Source organism: Nyctereutes procyonoides, unplaced genomic scaffold, assembly GCF_905146905.1.
Source record: "Nyctereutes procyonoides isolate TBG_1078 unplaced genomic scaffold, NYPRO_anot_genome, whole genome shotgun sequence".
NCBI lineage: Eukaryota > Metazoa > Chordata > Mammalia > Carnivora > Canidae > Nyctereutes > Nyctereutes procyonoides.
Genome location: NW_026575126.1, coordinates 69,298,375 through 69,319,081, shown reverse-complemented (window position 1 = coordinate 69,319,081; position 20,707 = coordinate 69,298,375). Strand labels below are relative to the sequence as shown.

Sequence of the window (20,707 nt, the reverse complement as noted above, 5' to 3'; positions counted from 1 at the left end):
CGGGGGGGGGCGGTAGGGGAAGCCCAAGGGGGGCAAGGGTGGGAGCGCAGAGCACATTGGATGGCAGGAATGGCCAAGAGGGTGGGGGACCAGCTGCTGGGGAAGGTCAGTGCCTCACCACAGTGGGTGTGGTCCCGCCAACTGGCCAGGGTGGCGCCCGCCTCCTGGCAGATGATGGCGTACCCACTGAGGACCTGGCAGCGCAGTTCCTCCTGCTCTTTGGAGTTCCGGGCGGCACACAGATCAAACATACAGTGCCTGGGGGCAGCAGGACAGGTGAGGGGCTGTCAGAGATGGGGAGGCGAGGAGACCTGGCCCTGCAGAAGAGGACCTGGAAGCCCCAGCAGGAAGACGTCAGGCAGTGTGTGCGTGTGTGCGTGTGTGAGTGTGAGTGTGTGGGGAGGGGTGTCACAGGAACTGAAGCCACAGAGAGAAAGAAGTGAGCCAAACAGAGCTCGGATCCCAGAACTGGCAGCAGGACCCAAAGAAAGGCCAGTCCCCCATGCCTGGGCCCTTGACTCACTCCTGGAAAGGCCCCGGGGCCACAGTCTGATGACAGGCAGCAAAGGGTCCATAGGGGTCCACCAGCACCCTACACCCCTGGGTGCTATTGATGAGCTGCAGCTGCTCCATGCTGCATTCTGATGCGTGGAAGCCTAACTCCTCCTCTTCCTTCTCTTCCTTCTCTTGAATGGCCCTGGGGCAGAGAACAAGAGGGCGCCAGGTGAGACCCATGAGAACCGTGAACTTGGGGAGACCTGGGGAGGAAGAGTGGAAAGGCAGGGACACAGCCTGGGGTCAGCAGGGCCGGTGTCCCCACAATCGGTCCAAGACGCAATGGCAGGATAAGAAGATCAGGCAAGTCCCGGGCTCTCGCCCTCAGGTGTCCTGCTCTGCTGAGGAGATGAGGTAAGAGGGCGTGGACAGCTACCAGCTAATGCTCCCCTCTCCAGGGCCCAGCCTCCCTGCTCAGAGCCCCAGCCCTCTCACCTTGAGAAGCGGGCGAGACCACCTCCCGTGATCTTCTGTACCTCCCAACTGTGGCTAAAGCTGACAAGGCTGTCAGTGACAGTGCCATTGGGCAGCATAAAGTCATTCCTTTTGTTCCCATCGAAGTTCCCACACAGGCCAAGCACCAGCTTCTTATACATATTGGGCAGCGTGATGACTGTAGGAGGAAGGGATATTCAGAAGTGAGGCTCCCCACCACCTCTCCAGCCCTCCTGGCCCCTCCCCTGGAGCCTGGGGTCCCAGTCCCATGCAGGGGTCTCCTCTCCATGGGTGGCCCGCTGATGGTGGGGTTTGCCCGGCCTCGTCCCAGGCATGTCCCCTCTCCTTCCTATCCCCACTCTCAGGTACCTGCGTTTTTGCCTCCATCAAAGGTGACAATCATCTTGAAGTCTGTTATCAGATATAGGCGATGGCCCCGCATGGTAACATGCAGATGGTTGTTGGGCGTGAAGGGGATGGCCATTTTCTGGTTGTTGACCTGGACAAGGAAGACAGAAGCCACGGAGAGTCAACCTGACCCTCTGCTGCGTCTCCTCTGCCCCTCTGCGCAGCTCGGTATCTGAGTGCCATCATTCTGTGGGACGTGATACCGTAGTAGTCTTTGCCATCCCTCACAGCAAAGGCCTCCCTGAGGTCAGCTCCCTCGCAGCCATAGTCTTGCAACACAGTGGGACAGAGTGGACGCCCCCAGTACTATCTCAGCCCGCCTCCACCCCTGCACCATGCGTTCTCTCCTTCTCTCTCTCCAGCCTTTTGCTCAGTCCCACTGCCCTCCTCTGCCCCTGCCCACGACATGAGCATAGCACTGCTTCTGACTTTGATAACGAGGCAGGCACCTTGGCCAGGAACTTCCTGGGGAACACAGAGTCCCGGCTTCACCTGTTGTCACCGGCCTCCCGCGGGCGGGCCGGCCTGCCTCCCCTGACCCTCCTGGCCTGGTCTGGCTCTTACCACAAGCTGCAGATCAGCCTGGAGCTGGACTGTGAAGCCGTAGACAATCACGATGATTTCGTGCAGGAAGACCGGGCTCCAGGACGAATACACTTTGTTGCGCCCCTCCACAACCAGAGGCACCACCTCAGCAGGGAGCACGTCTATGGTCTTTATCAGAGTGTAGGTCATGCGGCCCCGGAAGAGGTAGCCGAGGCCATCAAACGTACGGTAATGGGGGTCCCCGTAAATGGAGCATTGTTCTGACCCTGCCAAGAAGGGCCAACACTGAGAAGGGATGCTGCCCAGATATAACAACCACCAGAATCCCTCTATGGGCCTGATGTCTCCAGTCACCCACCCCCCGCCCTTAGCCGAGGGCTCCCTGGACACTTGATCTTCAACCTCGTCTCTCCCTAGCCCCAATTAAAAACCTGGTCCTATTCCTTCTTTTTTGCCCTTAAGATAGCAAATCCCAGAGTCGGCTGCAGAGCTGGTGAGAGCCCGCATGAGGCCCCTTCCTCTCCAGACCCCTCCAGCCTTAGCCCCTTCCAGCCCTGCCTCTTGCTCCACCTCCCCGATGGCCCCTCTTACTGTTCAATTCACAGCTGCCAACGCCACCCGGTTTGGGCTCACAATGCGAGCCAGCAGGGCAAGAGAACTGCTGGCAGTGAACACTTCCTTCAGTGCAAGAACAGCTTCTGGTGCAGTGAATGGCAATCCAGGTCTTACCTTCCTAGAGAAGATACAGGCAGAACTGGGCAGTGAGGAGGGAAGGGTCAGTCCCCTTCCTCTCGCCTGCTCAGCCTAGGTTGCAGTCTGAATGGCTGCGTTGACCCGGGCCAGAGGCAGTTACATGTCCCCTGTCCCCTGATGTCCCTAATGTCCCTCCCAGTGGCATCACATTTGTTGTTTTACATACATTGTTCAGGAAGTACCCATCTTACAGATGACAAAACGGAGGTTACAGGTCCCCTGACTGGTGAGTGGTACCCACAGGATTCAATACAAGGCCACACTTCTTCTGCGATACCACGCCCCATCCCAGTTTTTTGGATTCCTCAGTTCCAAAACCCAAACCACGCACCCCCCAGCCCAGGCCTGGCTGGACAGCACCCAGCTCTGTCACCAGCCCACATACCCTGGGACCTGCCCTAGAGACATGGGTGCCCCAAGCTGACAGAGTTCAAGGAAGGAGAATATGTCAACCTTGAGGTGCCCCCACCCCTGCTTCCTGTCCCCACTCACTGGGAAGGTGCTGCCATAGTCATCCGTGCAGCCGCACTGACTCCTGGGCACACACTGCTGCCCACTGAGCACATAGCCAGGCTGACAAATGCAGCCCTCCTTGCAAACGGAGGGGACTTGGGAGCCACTGCACTGGTCCATGCAGGAAGCTGAGCAGGTAGGAAGGCAGGTGGAATAGCTGCTGTGGGCGGGACATTTCAGAGCTGGAGAAGGGGGGGTAAACATTTACCGAGCATGAGCTCTGTGCCATGCCTCGAGGAAAGAAAGGAGTAAGAACGCACCACCACCACCCCCAGTCCAGCGTGGGAGACAGAGGTTAGCCAGCAGCCCCAGTGACCTTAATGTGCATGGTCAGTAAGCCTGTGAAAGGCATGCGTGTGTGATAGGAGCACAGCGCAGGGAGGTGTGCACTTTGCTGAAGGAGTTAAAGGCCCCCTCCCCCCCTTTTTAAGATTTTATTTATTTATGAGAGACACAGAGAGAGGCAGAGACATAGAGGGAGAAGCAGGCTTGCTGCGGGGTGCCTGATGCAAGACTCCATCCCCTGGACCCTGGGATCACTACCTGAGCCCAAGGCAGACACTCAACCACTGAGCCACCCAGGCGTTGCTAAATAAAACCCTTTAGGCCAAGTACTTGTGATCCCATGGAAATGTTCACGGGTTTGCAAGAGCCTGCAACATAAAGAAGTCAGTTGTCCCTAAGTTAAAGTATACATTTCAGACGATCCCAATGAAACATACCAGCAGGATTTTTTTTTTCAGTACAGCAAGAAGATATTAAAGTAGAAAGGAAGATATGAACAAACCAGAAAACTCAGGAAAATGCTTTTTAAAAAAAGAAAGAAAGAAAAGAGCAATGCGTAGTGAATGTCCCTACCAGAAATTAAAACACCGGTGAAATTCTCAAGGATGACAACAACAACACTGGGTTACTAGTGAGTGAAGACAGAGCAATGGAAGGGAGAAAAAGCCTGGACAGGGACCTAAATACGTACGGAATTTAGTATAGGATAAATCATGGCATCTTGGTCAGCGGGGGAAGAAAGAGACTGGTCATTTAAGAATACCAAGACTGGTCATTTTATTTGGGGGAAAAATAAAAACATTGGGGCATCTGGGAGGCTCAGTCGATTAAGTATCTGATTCTTGATTTTGGCTCAGGTTGTGATCTTAGGGTCGTGGAATCGAAACCTGAGCCTGAGCCCTGCTCTGCACTCAGTGCGGAGTGTGCCTCTCTCTCTTCCTCTGCTCCTCCTCCTCCCCACTCTCTCTATCTCTAAAATAAATAAATAAAATCTTTAAAACAAAACCAAACAGGGACGCCTGGGTGGCTCAGTGGTTCAGCGTCTGCCTTCAGCCCAGGGCATGATCCTGGAGTCCCGGGATCAAGTCCCACATCGGGCTCCCTGCATGGAGCCTGCTTCTCTCTGTGCCTATGTCTCTGCTTCTCTCCCTGTGTCTCTCGTGAATAAATAAATAAAATCTTAAAAAAAAAAAAAACATCAGACCCCCCCCCCGTAAATTAAAAAAAAAAAACTAAAAATAAATAAAAAATAAAACAAAAACAAACAAAAAACTCACGGGATCCATATACTGTGCACCGGGATAAAAATCTCTGGAGATTTAAACATTTTTTTAAATTTTTATTTATTTTATGATAGTCACATAGAGAGAGAGAAAGAGGCAGAGACATAGGCAGAGGGAGAAGCAGGCTCCATGCACCGGGAGCCCGACGTGGGACTCGATCCGGGGTCTCCAGAATCGCGCCCTGGGCCAAAGGCAGGCGCCAAACCGCTGCGCCACCCAGGGATCCCCAGATTTAAACATTTAAATATAAAAAAAGAAGCCATGGGACACCTGAGTGGCTCAGTGGTTAAGCATCTGCCTTGGGCTCAGGGCATGATCCTGGAGTCTCAGGATTGAGGCTCACATTGGGCTGCCTGCATGGAGCCTGCTTCTTTCTGTGCCTATGTCTCTGCTTCTCTCCCTGTGTCTCTCATGAATAAATCAATGGAATCTTTTTTAAAAATTTACTAAAAAACGAAGCCAGGGCAGCCCTGGTGGCTCAGCGGTTTAGCGCTGCCTTCAGCCCAGGGTGTGATCCTGGAGACCCGGGATCAAGTTCCGCGTTGGGCTCCCTGCAGGGACCCTGCTTCTCCCTCTGCCTGTGTCTTTGCCTCTCTCTCTCTCTGTGTCTCTCATGAATAAATAAATAAAATATTTTTAAAAATAATAATAAAAAAAAACGAAGCCAAAGGGGTAGGGGAGGCTGGCTGGCTCAGTCAGCAGCTCCACATTGGATGTAGTGCTTACCAAAAGAAAGAGAAAGGAAGAAAGAAAGAAACCAACCAACCAATCAACCAACCAACCAACCAACCAACCAACCAGCCAACCAACAACCATAACCATGCTGGAGCTAAAAATGAGCAAATTGGTTTTTAAGTTCGGAGTCAAGTATTTGTCACCATGGCTCAAAATGCAGAAGCCACAGAACAAAGACTAATATACACTATCCCACATTTGTGTGTGTGTGTGTGTGTGTGTGTGTGTGTGTGTATCTTTTATTTGCATGACAAAAAAGTCAGAGATGAAAAAATAAGAACTGGAAAAATGTGTGTAGCTCATAACACTAATAGAGGGCTACTCTTGGGGCAGTGGCTCAGTCAGTTAAGCATCTGTCTCTTGATCTCAGTTCAGGTCCTGATCTCACGGTTGTGAATTCAAGACCCATGTTGGGCTCCATGCTGGGCATAGAGCCTGCTTAAAATTAATTAATTAATTAATTAATTAAAATAAGTAAATGAATAAAAGGCTACTCTCTGCAATAGAGAAAGGACCTCCATAGGATAGTTTGATAAAGACTAATGAGCAGGTGGAAAAAATGGTAAAGGGGTACAAAGGCATAGCTCACAGCAAAGGAAATCAGACAACTCCCAGACAGATGAAAGAATGCATAACCTCATTCATAACAGGAAAAATGCAAATTAAGACTCTGTATTTTTCACATATCCTGATTGGCGAAAAGCCAAAAGTGTGGCAGTGCTCTGTTTGGGCGAGGCTATGGGGAATGAGGCACTCTCGTATTACTGGTGGGAATATAAATTCTTCACCCCCCTGTGGAAAGCCAGTTGGCAACATCTCTCAGAAGAGCGAATGCACATGGTCCTCATCCAGCATCACACTCCTAGGAATGTATCCTATGGGCAGACGCACGCATACAAAATCATAACTGCATTAAGAGGATCCACTGCAGCACTGTTGGCAATAACAATTGGAAACAACTACAAAGTCCACCAACAAGATACTAGTTAGATAAATTACAACAAATGAGAGGTGCCTGGCTGGCTTAGTCAATAGAGTGTGCGACTCTTGATCTCAGGGTTCTTTTTTTTAAATTTTTATTTATTTATGATAGTCACACACACACGAGAGAGAGAGAGAGAGAGAGAGAGAGAGAGAGAGAGAGAGGCAGAGGGAGAAGCAGGCTCCATGCAGGGAGCCCGACGTGGGATTCGATCCCGGGTCTCCAGGATCGTGCCCTGGGCCAAAGGCAGGCGCTAAACCGCTGCGCCACCCAGGGATCCCTGATCTCAGGGTTCTAAGTTTGAGTTCCACATTGTATGCAGAGATAACTTAAAAATAAAATCTTTGGTCAGCCTGGGTGGCTCAGCGGTTTAGCGCCTCCATCAGCCCAGAGCATGATCCTGGAGACCCAGGATCAAGTCCCATGTCAGTCACCCTGCATGGAGCCTGCTTCTCCCTCTGCCTGTGTCTCTACCTCTCTTTTTATCTCTGTGTCACTCATGAATAAGTAAATAAAATCTTAAAAAATAAAATAAAATAAAATCTTTAAGGGACACCTGAGTGGCTCATTTGGTTGAGCATCCAACTCTTGATCTCAGCTCAGGTCTTGATCAGGTCGTGAGTTCAAGCCTTGAGTTGGGCTCTGTGCTGGGTGTGGAACCTATTTTAAACTAATTTTAAAAATAAAATCTTTAAAAATATTGTGACAAATGAATTATAATGTAATAATGGGATATCACAGAGCTGCAAAGGAGAATGAGAATCTCCTTAACAGATCTGACCCGAAAGGATCTCCAAACTAGATTATCAAGTGAGAAACACAAAGTGCAAGCCACCATGTCTCATATGCTGTTTGCAAAGAAAAAAAGAAAAATCTATTTGTATTTGTTTTTATGGGCATAGGTAAAATATCTTTGGACAAATATTCAGCTGGTAATAAGGGCAGGCTGGAACCTGGACCCAGGGAGTCAGGATGAGAGGCAGATTTTTCACTAGCAATCTTTTTATTATTAAAAAAATTTTTTTTTAGTGATTTCCACTCTCAACATGCGGCTCAATCTCATGACCCTGACATTAGGAGCCGCACGCTCTTCTGACTGAGGCAGCCAGGTGCCTTTCACTGGCAATCTTTTAATACTTAAAAAGTTCCTGAACCATGTGAATGCATCACATACTAAAACACACTTTAATCACTGTCTTAAAGTTTAAAAGTTTCTGGAATTATATAATGTGATGGTTGCAGAACTTGGTAAAAATCCTACAAAACAGTGAATTTTATACTTGTAAAGTGGTGAATATCATTGTATGTGAATTATAATTTGAAAAAAAAATTAAGAGCTACGGAAGGATGCCTTGGAGTCTTCCAGGAGAGAGAAGAAAGAGTTTTCCAGGTGCAGGAAGCAGTGTGGATAGAAGCAGAAAGGGGTGTGGAAAAACCAGACCAAGGGGTGTGAGGAATGGGTGGTTTGGTGGTGATGTGCAGGCACACAGGCAAAGAGGCAAGGGAGGCCAGGCCAGGCCAGTTGGTGGCAGGGTCTCAGATGTCTCAGAAAGGAGCTTGGACTTAACCTTGCCCATGAGAGCCATGCAGGGGAGTGATACAATCATATCTCCTTTGGAAAAACAGCATGGTGGAGAAACAGGGGAGAAGCAGCCTGTGCTGTCCCAGTGGGTGATAGGGGGTGGTATGGGCATTGACTATGCGGGTATTCTGAAGGAGCCAAGTCAGAATAATGAAGTCATGCAGAGGTTGGAAACAATGGGGAAAGGAAGACAAGAAGCTTGAAGGGACACAAAGACAGAACCGAGGTGTGGGAGCGGTCTGGGGTGACATAGGGGACACTCACGGCAGAAGCTGCTGTTTCTCCAGATTGGGGGCTTGAGCCCCTTGGCCTTGCAGGCGGCTCCGAAGGTTTCCAAAGACCCACAGAGGGCGCTCTTCAGGCGTCCAAAACGACAGAGCTTTTGGATACAGAGGAGCAGGAAGCGCCTGGGGACCACACGGGTGGCACATTGAGCCCAGGCTGGAGCCTCAAAGGCCACCTGGCATTGTTCTTGAGCTCTCGCTATGTCAGCTGTGCTGCAGTTTATATCTAACTTCTGCCTTTCTGCTTGGATCTTCTGGTCATCTTGCTGGCAACTGCAGTAGAGAAAAGAGTCATCAGAAGCACAGCCACTGCCCCACCTCTGGCACTCCTGAGTGGCTCAGAAGACCCCTTGGTCTTCACCAGGAAGCTGGTCTCAGCTCTGGGCACCCTCCTTGCAGCCTCAGTCCCCTCCCACATTTTGAAGCCAAAAAGGGAAGACTTTTCATATGTCCCCAGACAGCTTCCTGGGACCCAGAAGCCACCCTTCGTTGAGTCACACACATACAGGAATGCTCCAGTCTTCCCATCCCTGGGTGTTCCATATAGCCTAGGGTCCTGACTCGTGTTCCTACAGGAATGTAGAGACTTTGGGGGACAATTACTTTGGGTTAGACTCTTTATCTTGCCAACTGTCAACAAATTCACTGTCATTCTGGGCTAGTTCATCATCGGGCATCATGAGCTCATCCTCTTCCTCACCATTGAAGTTTCCACATATGCCGCAAACCTGGGTAGGCAAAGGGGTTCTCAGCAGTGGGGGCTGGGTGGGTGGGGGGCAGGGAGGCAAAAGAGCCTTTCCACCCTTTAGAAAAAGGTGCACTCCCAGCCATCCTCCTCTCTGGGGAAGGACCACTTGGGTCTGGAGAAGGCTTAGCGCCCTCTGGAGGCGAACTGCCCGGGAGAACAGCCAAGGGTTTCCCCCACCTTTTGGTAATAGACTGTAGGGAGCTCGACCTCTAAGAAACCATTGCCGTCAAACTTGACCTGCAGCCCGATGTTAACATTGAGCAAGGTGTAGATGCCACTGGTAGTGATTCGGACCCCCTGGATCTGGGTGGTCGAGGGAAGGGTAACCTGTGTGCCGTTGATCTACAGAGGAGGGCAGGGCAGGTGAATGGGAAGAAGGAACGGAGCACCCTCCCCAGAGGGGGGCTGGTGTCCTCCCTCCCCACCTACATCACCCGGCTCACCAGCACACGCTTGTCACCTTTCAAGGTGACCTGAGTATTGAAGATGTCAACATTGACCTGGTAGAGGTAGGAAGCATCAGACTGGCCTTTCTGCTTCCTGTGCTTGCCACTGATCTTGAAGAAAGGCAGGTCCATGGTGGAGTGGCACACTTTCACCAGGACATAAGTGCAGGTGCCCCTGAAGATATGGTGAGTGCCATCGAATGTCACGTACTGGGAGTAGTTTGAGGTATGGCACACTCCCATACCTGGCGGAGAGAGAAGGGTAGCTGAGGAGTGGTCTAGCCTGCACAAGAACAAGTGCTCCCCCCACCTTTCAGGGGAGGACATGAAGGTGAGAGAGCCCCCCTCCACCCAAAAGGGAAGGAAGGCGAAAAGAAAAGAAGCGAATCTCAGTGGCCAGGCTAGGAGGCGGCTTGGGGTGCAGTGGGTGCTCCTGTACCAGCGAGAGTTTCATAATGTCAAAGTTCATGGCTGGGAGAATTATGAGTGAACCCGAGGAACCTTTCCCGATGGCACAAGGGTCGTCATTCCCCACCAGAAGCTCTTTGGGAGACAGCAGGGATAGGAGCCAGAGTGCTACAGATGTGGGAGAGGTGGGGAGGAGGGGGAGCTGGGGAGAGCAGTCTCTGTGACTTCATGGTCCTCCCATGCACTGAAGGGCCTCATACCCAAAGCTTGGCAGCGTAGCAACCCATCCACTGGCCGGCACAACTGGCCAGTCTTGCAGGTGGCCTGGTGGCAGGAGATGACGTTGTGAGTGGAGCAGGTGCAGAGCCTGGAGCAGAAGCTGTCTGTGTACCAGCTCTCTCCAACCTGTGGGGTGGGGGCATCAGCAGAGCCAATAGAAGTTTAGAAACCAGAGTTGGACAGAACCCCGCCCCCCCCACCCCTGACCCACCACTTCCTCCAGGACTCCTGCCCCGCCCCACCCACCCCTCCAGGCTTGCTACTTTGACTGCTTGCTTGCACCCCTAGCCATTCTCAACCTTTTGACTTCTAGACTTGCTGCTCAGCCCCTAGAGCTCGCTGGTCCACACTAACTCTTCACAGGCTCTGAGACCTCCTGCCCCCAAACATGTGGAGTCGCACTCTGGCCCCTCACCAGGTGGTAGTAACCCTCCTGGTCAACACAGCCACACTGGCTGAGGGGCACACAGGAGGTTCCACTCAGGATGTGGCCTTTCTGGCACTCACAGCCCTCGGTACAGGGCAGCACTGCTGGGCAGTCTCTTGGGGTGTTCAGGCTGAGGCAGGTGGCAGGGCAGGGGTTGGCACAGTGGCTATAGTTGCTGCCAGAAGGGCACTTCAGAGCTAGGAAGAAACCAGTGTTAGAAAGGGCAGTGATTTCCAGCCCCCCCAATCTTGGGGCATCAAGAGTTCTGGGAATGTTTACCAGATGAACAGATCAACAAAATGCGGTCTATCCACACTGTGGAATGTTATCCAGCCTTAAAAAAGACATTGCGGCACATGCTCCAACATGGGTGAACCTTGAAGACATGCTAGGTGAAACAAGCCAGTCCCCAAAAGAGAAATCCTGTATGATTTCACTTATGTGGGGTCCATAGAGTCCAATTCATGGAGACGGAATAACCACAGAGAATGTGAGTGCTGGGGCTGGGGAAGGTAGGACAGGGACTTAGTGTTTAACAAGTGCAGAGTTTCAGTTGGGGATGATGAAAAATTTCTGGAGATGGATGGTGGTCCTGGTTGCACAACAACGTGAATGTACTTTATGCCACAGAACTGGATACTTAAAAATTATCAAAATGGGGAATTTTATGTTATGTATATTTTAGCACAATTAAAAAAAAAGTTCCTGGAAAAGAGAGTAAGGAAGGGAACAGAGTTGGCTCAGGTCAGATGGGAAGGAGGCAGTAACCAAATAAGGGTAGAAGGTCTTGTTGAGGAGAGAGTCAGAAGGAGGAGGCTCCCAGGGCAGGCAAATGGGTTGAAGAGGAGGGTTGGCCTTGGAGGAAAGAGGGCAAAGGAGGAGGGTTCCCTTTGGGGGCTGAGAGCAGGCTATGAAGGGAGAACAGAAAGGCAGACTCTAATGAGAGGGAGAGAGAGAGGGATCTGGTGGCCTCTTCCCATCTCCAAGAGCAGGTGGTGGGGTCACTCACGGCAGAAGGTGCTATTCCGCCAGCTGAGGGCCTGGCCGGCGTGGGCACACAGGGATGCATAGGCCTGCAGGGAGCGGCACAGGGTCAGGGGGTCGCCCTTGGTCACACACTGACCATACACACAGCTGACGAAGCTGGACTGGGGAGACACCATGCTGTGGCACTGGGAAAAGGGTCCTGGAGGATGAAACAACATACCGAGTGTTGTCTTGGAAAAGAATAGAACCATGCAACTATTTGTTTTCTTTTTTCATTTGTAAATTTTAAATTTTTTTTTTTTTAAATTTTTTTTTTGTTTGTTTTATTTATTTATGATAGGCACACAGTGAGAGAGAGAGAGGCAGAGACATAGGCAGAGGGAGAAGCAGGCTCCATACACCGGGAGCCCGACGTGGGATTCGATCCCGGGTCTCCAGGATCGTGCCCTGGGCCAAAGGCAGGCGCCAAACCGCTGCGCCACCCAGGGATCCCTCTTTTTTCATTTGTAAAAAAAATATTTTATTTATTTATTCATGAGAGACACAGAGAGAGAGGTGGAGACATAGGCAGAGGGAGAAGCAGGTTCCCTGCAGGGAGCCTGATGCGGAACTTGATCCCAGGACCCCGGGATCACAACTTGAGCTGAAGGCACATGCTCAACCGCTGAGCCATCCAGGTGCCCCTCAACATCCATTTCAATCAAACTTCATAATTATTGGGGCGCCGGGGGGTTCGGTTCAGTCGGTGGAGCACCCAACTCTTGATTTCAGCTCAGATCAGAGTCTCAGGGTTTGTGAGATCGAGCTCCACATTGGGCTCTGTGCTCAGCACAGAGTCTGCTTGAGATTCTTCCTCTCGCCCCTCCCACCCCTCTGCTCTCCCCTGCGCTCTCTCTCTCTTTCTCAAAATAAATTTTAAAAGTCCTGTAATTATCGAGAACCCACTGTCTGAAATGCAAAATAACGACCCATCCATCAGAGCTCCTGAGATGAACACCGCCTCTGCTTTCCCTCTCATTTGCCTTCCTCCTGACCTTGTGTCTATTTTGCGTCTCATCCTTCCTCCCTCTCTGAGCGGTCCCCCTCCTCTCCCACCAAGGGGAGGAAAAAGCAGCTCACTGGAGATGTAACTTACCCCTATAGCTCCTTAAGATATCACAACCCTTTCGCCACCTGTTTGCTTCACTGGCACTGTGGCATCTGAAGGGCTTGGCACCCCTCAAAAAGCACCTACATGAGGAGAGAGGAAAGGACAGGAATTTAGCATTGGGGAAAACTCCACCCCAAAACTGAAGCAAAACGTGGAGCATGAAAGTGGGAGGGGAATAAAGACAGGGGAAGAGAAGAAAATGCTCCCTTAGGTAGGAAGGGCAGAGATACAGCGGGAAAGAACAAGGTCAGCTCTCAGGATAGACTTCCCAAAGAGATAGATCAGTAATCATAGGAGCTAGCTGGGGTAGAGGAGGTGGGAAAAACCTTTGGTCCATTCCAGGCTCCGAGAGATCAGGGGCAGACAAAGGACCCTCCTCTCAACCCAGGCTGCCTGCTGAGACTCCTCCCCAGGTCGGGCTCCCCTCATTCCCAGCTCACCCTGGTTCAGAGTACTCAGGTAACTTCCAGGCGGCCCCCAGGTAGGCAGAGCCAGACACGGGCCTTTTGTTGGGGAGCAGATTGTCATCCAGGCTATTGTTGTTGTAGTTGCCTGGAGGAGGGGCCATTTTGAGGCCACTGAGGCACCCTGCCACTAGACCCACCCCAGGACCACCAACTTCCTCCCAGAAGAGTCAGCCGCTTTGAATTCTTCACTCAAACAGACCAAGGTTTATCCTTTCTTTCTCTTCACCTTGGCTTCCCTTAACACCTACCCTCACGCACAGCAACCTCAAACAATTGCTGGGCAGACAAGCCCTGAGGACACCTAATTAAATGTGTGGATGAACAGGACCAAGACAGACTCTTGCCCATTGTCCCCATCTTTTTTTTTAATATTTTATTTATTTATTCATGACAGACATGGAGAGAGGCAGAGACATAGGCAGAGGGAGAAGCAGGCTCCCTGCGGGGAGCCCAATGTGGGACTCGACCCCAGGACCCCAGGATCATGACCTGAGCTGAAGGCAGACACTCAACCACTGAGGTACCCATTGTCCCCACTTGGCCTGCAGATGCCCAGGGAACTCACCACACAACCCGCAGAGCTGGCCAGCATATGAGGAGGGCACAGTCACTTCAACCAGGTGGTTCCCGTCATAACGTACTTGAAGCCCAAAGTCCGTGTAGAGGAGGATAAAGGAGCCACTGGGCCTTATGCTCACCCGGCCTTGTGCAGGCCACAGAGGCAGGGCCACCCGGCGACCATTCAGCTACACAGGCAGGGAAGACGCGGTAGGGAAAGGCTTGCTTGGGACAAGGACAACGGGGCCAGGACTAGGGAGCAGACAGGGATGGTGAAGTATCTCCGAAATTAGGACTGGGTCTGCTGTGGGCTATTCCCAGAGTCTCTAGGAGCCCCAGAAGGAGGGAGAGAGACAGACTCTGACCAGGCTGGGGGTAGGGGCCCCGGGGAGGTGGGCAGAGGCACGTACCATGACCTTGTAACCTTTGATCAGTGAGATTTTCAGGTTGAAGACCTGCACATTGACAGCTCTGACGTAGGAGGCCTCCAAGTTTCCACTGCGAAACTCACTGGTGGTGCTCACCGTGAAGTTCTCTAGAGGTGTAGGCTGGCAAGGCTGGGTCAGGATATAGGCACAGGTGCCCATGAAGTGGTGCAGGGCTCCGTCAAACGTCAAGTAGTGGGGGTCCCCCGAGACAGCGCAGGTGGCAGACTCTGGGGTGGAGGATATGGAATTCAGAGAGCACTCCCAACCCTGAGCTGCCATCCTGGTGAATCCATGTTGGAACGGGATCCACGACTCATCCATGTGGTTGGCCTGACCTGGAAAGGTGAAGGACAGGGACTGCCCCAACCTCTCTGGGTCCATGAAGAGGCTGCTTTGGCTTGGGCCAAAGGCTTCCAGCCTCCTGTGAAGCCCCAGCTCTCTGGGGTGCCTGCTTTGGGGCAGAACCATGACCTTGCTCTAGCCCACATGGGCACCCCCACCCCATTCCCCGGCTCACCTTCCACCTGGGTGCTTACCTCGGGCATGACAGCCATAGGTGCCATTGTACTGAGCACAGACCTCCTGGGACTGGCACTTCCAGTGTCGGCAGTGAATTCTATTCTTGCCCTCACAGGCACAGAGCTCTCTGCAGCCTGGCTTGAACCACTGCTCCCCTACCTGCCAGACAGAAGGAGGGAAGGTTAAGAGGTCATTCTCAAGTCTGACTGCTGACCCACAGCCACTCCCAGCTTGCTCACAGGGGAGCCATTCCGGTCATCCTGAAGCTCCAGGTTTCCTTCCAAAGTCTGGCATTCACTTACTTATTCATTTGTTTGTTCCTTCCCTATTTCAACAGATATTTATCTACCTGCACTAGGTGTTAGGGATTCCAGAATGAACTAAATGGACACTGTTCCTGCCCTAACAGCTCACAATGGGGGGCAGGGGGGTTAGGGCAGTAAACAGGTAAACTAAAACATCACATACTCCAATACAATATGCACCCAAAGAAGACAATGGCAGGGGTGGGGGGTGGCAAGGAGGCTTTCCCACCATTAACACGAACAATAAGCACTTGCTACAGAAGTTTAGAGGGATGCCTTTTGACTTAACTAATCAGGAAGGCTTCAAGGAGGCTGCGGCATTTGAATAGCGCCTCAGAGCAGATGAAGGATTCCAAGAGCCATGGTGGCTGGGAGGCAGTGCAGAGACAAAGGGGCTGCAGAGAAGGTAACATTGACAGGAGAGCAAGGCGCGGATGTGTTCAGTGGGCCGGGCTGGAGCCAGACCAAGGGCTGTGACGGACACCAGTGCCATTCCCAGGGACAGGGTGAGGGACAGGCAAAGAAGGAAGAGAAAAGCACCACAGATGAGAGTCTGGCTCCAAGTACCGCCTCTGAGGTAGTGTGCAGACAGGGGCCCAGGCTGGGGCCAAAGTCATTCAGCAAAGTCATTCATGGCCCAGGAAGACATAGTGTTTGGAAAGATGTTTGTGTTTGCACAGATAACACAGAGAAGAGAAGTGCCTGAGCCCAGAGGACCAGAAACTCTGGGAAAATGACTCAGGTGCATGAAGAGGAAAAAGCCAGGGGTCTCAGATCTGCTGGCAGCATGGAGACAAGCTGCTAGGACTCCATCCCATTCTGTGGGAAAAGCACTAGAGCTGAAGAAAGAAATAGGGAATCAGATCCGAGTCGGAGAGCCACTACCCACAGCCCTCCATGCCTCAGCTCCTGGCCTTCCATCCTGCACCCAGGCTTGCCCAGACTTCAGAACCAGAGGTGGCATGGTGGAGTCCCAGAGGCTCACCTTGAGGTAGCCCATTGTGGGCTCGAGGCACCCACACTGGGATGGGAGGACACACTGGAGGCCGTTGAGGACGAAGCCCGGGTTGCACTCGCAGCCCTCCACACACCGTTTCTGGCAGGACATGCCGAAGAACCCGGAATGGCAGGTGGCAGGGCAAGGCCTGGCACACACAGTGTACCTGCTGTTGGGTGGGCAGGTCAGAGCTGGTGGGGGGAGGAAACAGAGGTGAGAAGAGCAGAGGGCAGGACAGGGAAAAGGGGATGAGTGGAGGTCTGTTGAGAGGACAGCTTTCAGAGGGCCCACAGCTAGAGGCTTCTGACCAATCCTGAGAAGCAGGGAGTGACTGGGAAAAATGGGACCAAGGAGCTCAGCTTCCCCGCTGGCCCTGGAGAGTGGCCTACAGGAGGCTACCAAGAGGCAGGTCCCAGGATGCAGACAGATCCAAGCGTCTCAGCTGCTGTATAGACACTCCCAAAACAAGCAGTCAGGGTGACAGCAGGGGAATGCACCCATGGGGCCTTGATCAAGGGCATGTCCTTCCCCTATAGCAAGCTTCCAGAAGGAGGCTGTAGGGGGCACCACGAGGCAGTCATGTTGCACCCACTCACGACAGGAGTCTGTGTGTCCTGCATGCGGAGGACAACAATTTGGGCACTTGCATACACAGACGTGCATTGCTCTGCATAGCCTCAAGGACTGGGAGGGCTTTCCGAGTTTGCAAGGGACGGTGATTTTTCCTCAGTGGATTCTCTTTTTTTTTTTTTTTAAAGATTTTATTTATTTATTCATGAGAGACACACACACACAGAGAGAGAGAGAGAGAGGCAGAGACATAGGCAGAGGGAGAAGCAGGCTCCATGCAGGGAGCCTGATGCAGGACTCGATCCCGGGACTCCAGGATCACACCCTGGGCTGAAGGCACGAGCTAAACCACTGAGCCACCCAGGGATCCCCGTTTTTCTTTTTTATTTGAGGGAGAGAGAGAAGAGAGAGAGAGAAAGAATGAGTAAAGGGAGGGGGACAGGGAGAAGCAGACCCCCCGATGAGTAGGGAGCCTGACCACCTGGGGCTCAATCCCAGGACCCCGGGATCATGACCTGAGCCAAAGGCAGCCCCTTCACCGACTGACCCCCACCAGGTGCCTCACTGGTGAATATTTCTGACTGTAGCTTTCCCTGTGCACACGTGGAAGCAGAGGGGTTGACCCAGCACCCACCGCCGCCCTGTCCTAACACCCAAGATGCCAGCCCTATGCTCGCATCAGTGCATCAAGGAAGAGGCCTGGCTGCTCTGCACAACTCACGGCAGAACTGGGGTTCCCTCCAGGGCTTCACTGGGTAGCCAGCCTCCTGGCAGATCTCGGTCAGGACTGCCATGTGGAGACACAGCCCCGACTGCAGCCCCTTGGATTTGCACACGTCAAGAATGCAGTTCTTGAAGAACCGAGAGATCTTGAGGTGAGGCAGACAGGCCCTGAGGGGAGGGAGGCCAGGTCAGAAGGACCGACCCCAGACACCCAGTGACCCCCTCCCACAGCCCTAACCCAGCCCCCTCATACTCAAAGGCTCCGTGGGTGTCCGTGAGCCGTCCACAGTACAGGAGTCCCGACAGACTGTTCAGAAAACCCAACTTGCAAGACGAAGGATTTGTCGTGTTCTTCGGACACCTAGAAGGGACCCGCCCCAGATGCCCTCGAGGCTCGCCTCCATTGGGGCCCAGCCCCCACCCCAGCGGGGTTGCAGCGGCTCTTGCTCTCTGCAGCCCCTGGCGGACAGTATCTGAACCCCAAGTCCCAAAGGAAGAGGGAAAACCTGGGCCCGGGGCCCCCAGGGGGTAGGCTGCTTGGTGTCACCCTGGAGTGGCAGAGGTGGGACAGGGCGTGGTGGTGCGAAGTCTGTGAACTTGGCCAGAAGGGGAGCAGGGAAAAGAAGGACAGAGGTGGGGAGCATGCAGGAGAGGAGAAAGAAGAAGCAGGGTGATGCCAGCCAGGTGCATGGTTCTCAGAAAGGAGAGGAGCAGGAGGGCAGAAGCGGGCTGGGGGTGTCCTCACTCCTTGTCCTCGTCCTCCGCCATCCGCCAGCTGTTGCCCAGCTCCTCTGCGTCCAGTGCTGGTGTGCCATCTGGCTTCTGGTTGTCGTTGCTACGGTCCCCATCGTAGTTGCCACAGAAGCCACAGAGTTTCCTAGAGTAGGTGCTGTGGGGCCGTGGGGAGAAAAGGAGGAGGCATTGATGGAGAGAAGGGGCTCCAGTCGCCCGAGGGACCGTGGCAGAGAAGCACAGGGCCTGGGGCTCGGGTGGCAGGCGGCGGAGGATTACCAGGTGCAGACCTGGCGGGGGGGTGTTGCCGGTGCCAAGTGCCAGGACCTCCCAGCCCTCACCCCAGAGCCAGCCTTACTACTCCCCTCATCCCCTTCCACTCACATCCCATCTTCCCACATTCCTGTTAGTTCCTTGCTGTCTGCCACTCACCACCTACAAAGACATTCTTTTCCTTGTTCCTCTGGGGAACCACACTTTTTTTTTTTATTTTATTTATGTATTCATTAGAGACACACAGAGAGAAGCAGAGACATAGGCAGAGGGAGAGGTCCCCTGTGAGGAGCCCTATGTGGGACCACAACCTGAGCCAAAGGCAGACACTCAACCACTGAGCCACCCAGGAGCCCTGGAACCATTCTTTCTTGATGGGCATCAACTGAACACTCTTCAGAAAGCTCCCGAGACCCTTCTAGCACATTCCCAAAGCATTGTGTGTATATCCTGCTATTATCACACTGCCCTAAGACCTCCTGTCTCCTCATCCAAAGGGAGGCCTGTCAGTTAAGTGCTTCCTACCCAGGGCTTGAGAGTTAGTACCTGGAAGGGAAGGGGAGGAGAAGGACCCCTCACCTGTGCACATTCATATACAGCTGCTGGTCACCATCCCATCTCACCCGCAAACCAAACGTCTGCAACTCCACAAATCGGCCACTTGAAGCCAGGAAGATGCCTTTAGAAGGTATGGCAGGGAGCGTGACTTGCCGACCCCCAACCTGGAAGGTGGGTCAGAGAAGATCGAGACACAGATGAGAAGGGGGGTCAAGGGGACCCCCCAGCAGACTCCTGCATCCACGCTGGAAGGCACGACACCCCTCCACAGTAATCCTTGGTAATAGATGGGATGCTGTGGAAGCCGTCCCCGAGAAGGTCGGAGGCTGCAGCTGCTGGCTGGGACATGGCAGCCCATGGGAACAGGCCACTGCCAGGCCTGGAGGCGCTGGCGGGACTGCAGAGAAATGGAGACTCACCAGCGTTTCCCTGCCCTTGAGTAGTGTGATGGTGACCCCAGGCAGGGTCACGTAGACTTTGCTCAGGTAGGACATGCCTTTCTGTCCTCGATCCTCATTCTTAGCCGCCACCCTGAAGAATGGCTCTGGATGGGGAGAGGGGTGAAGAGCACCCAGGGGCTCATTCAATAAGCATTTCTGAGCATCCACTGAGGGTGGTGCCCACACCTGGCATGGCAGGAATAAAGGGCCCCTGAGACACTGGCTCTGCAGTTCTGGAGGGGGGACGGGACCCACAGGTGAGTGGGGCGTGACTGTCTGCCTTCTTCCAGGATAGTCTGAGACTGCTGAGACTCCTCTCCCCTCAAGGGACTGGGACTTCCTCCCCGGCTAGGCATTTGTAATAGTTCTTTCCTCCCTCTATTGCCATTATCTCGGGCAGGCCCTCACTAAAACTGTGTAGTCTGGTCCTGCAAGTGTCCTACTTCTGGGGTGGCCTGGGGTGGCCCTGTCAACCCTTACTTTACAGAAGCCCTTGTTCCCGTCTTGTGCTTCCCATCTGCCCCTGGCCTTTTCCTGCCACCCACTGAGCTCCCATGCTCAGCTGTTCTGATCTTAGACCCTGGGCCAGGGGCCAGGCATCTCCAGGGCCCTACCTGTTGAGTTGCCACAGGTTTGGGCCAAGATGTAGGTACATTTTCCCAAGAAGCTGAAGTGCCTCCCATCAAAGGTAACTTGATGCGGGTCTCCATAGACAGCGCAGGTGGCAGTGCCTGCCGAGGGGAGGGAGCACATGAAGTGAAGCCACTGCCGCAGCTCCACTGGGTGGGACTGGCCCTGTGGCCACTTCACCCACCCAGTGGCATGCCCCAGTTCCTCTGGTTGAGGGAGGGATTGGGACCATGGGGGTCAACCCCACTCTGACAGGCTGGAAGGCAGGGGTAGCATAAGGGGAGGGGCTCACCATAGGGTTGGCATCCGTACTGGCCGTTGTTCAGCTGGCACACCGTGTTTGTCCCACACCTAGCGAGGTGGCACTCTATCTGACTGCCAGGCCTGCAGTGGCAGTGTTCTGTGCAATTAGAGCTGAACCACTTTGCCCCAGGCTAGGAGCAGGGGATCCAGAGTCACTATGCCATGGCCCTTGGGGCCCTTCCCCCTTCACCACCACACCTACAGACCTAACCTTGCTCATACTCTCCCTCTTCCCACCCACTACTAGATATTCCTGTCTACCACAGGACACTTGCACATGCTGCACTCTCATCCTGGAATGCTTTTCTGCTCCTATCCAAGTCATTCTCATGCAGTCAGCAGAGTTCAGCTCAAGGGTCACTACCTTCTCCGGAAGACTTCTCAGACGCCCCTGACTA

At 53.1% G+C, this 20,707-nt stretch overlaps 1 protein-coding gene across 1 annotated transcript in view; it reads right to left on the bottom strand.

The window, feature by feature from the left end:
• ZAN (zonadhesin) overlaps positions 1–20,707 on the bottom strand; it is a 38,268-nt gene that overhangs the window by 2,906 nt on the left and 14,655 nt on the right. Inside the window, exons 16-42 of the mRNA XM_055340298.1 lie at positions 20,299–20,440; positions 19,991–20,107; positions 19,356–19,480; positions 18,958–19,100; positions 18,119–18,262; positions 17,627–17,734; positions 17,372–17,541; positions 16,069–16,271; positions 14,796–14,937; positions 14,242–14,486; positions 13,839–14,019; positions 13,247–13,358; positions 12,792–12,886; positions 11,679–11,855; positions 10,651–10,866; positions 10,224–10,361; positions 9,553–9,800; positions 9,287–9,451; positions 8,965–9,089; positions 8,342–8,634; positions 3,190–3,392; positions 2,536–2,677; positions 1,963–2,210; positions 1,360–1,489; positions 991–1,168; positions 524–697; positions 119–258 (exon numbers count right to left, since the gene is read on the bottom strand). Coding sequence (XP_055196273.1) covers positions 119–258; positions 524–697; positions 991–1,168; positions 1,360–1,489; positions 1,963–2,210; positions 2,536–2,677; positions 3,190–3,392; positions 8,342–8,634; positions 8,965–9,089; positions 9,287–9,451; positions 9,553–9,800; positions 10,224–10,361; positions 10,651–10,866; positions 11,679–11,855; positions 12,792–12,886; positions 13,247–13,358; positions 13,839–14,019; positions 14,242–14,486; positions 14,796–14,937; positions 16,069–16,271; positions 17,372–17,541; positions 17,627–17,734; positions 18,119–18,262; positions 18,958–19,100; positions 19,356–19,480; positions 19,991–20,107; positions 20,299–20,440 — 4,504 coding nt within the window. The remainder of the gene's footprint in view (positions 1–118; positions 259–523; positions 698–990; positions 1,169–1,359; positions 1,490–1,962; positions 2,211–2,535; positions 2,678–3,189; positions 3,393–8,341; positions 8,635–8,964; positions 9,090–9,286; positions 9,452–9,552; positions 9,801–10,223; positions 10,362–10,650; positions 10,867–11,678; positions 11,856–12,791; positions 12,887–13,246; positions 13,359–13,838; positions 14,020–14,241; positions 14,487–14,795; positions 14,938–16,068; positions 16,272–17,371; positions 17,542–17,626; positions 17,735–18,118; positions 18,263–18,957; positions 19,101–19,355; positions 19,481–19,990; positions 20,108–20,298; positions 20,441–20,707) is intronic.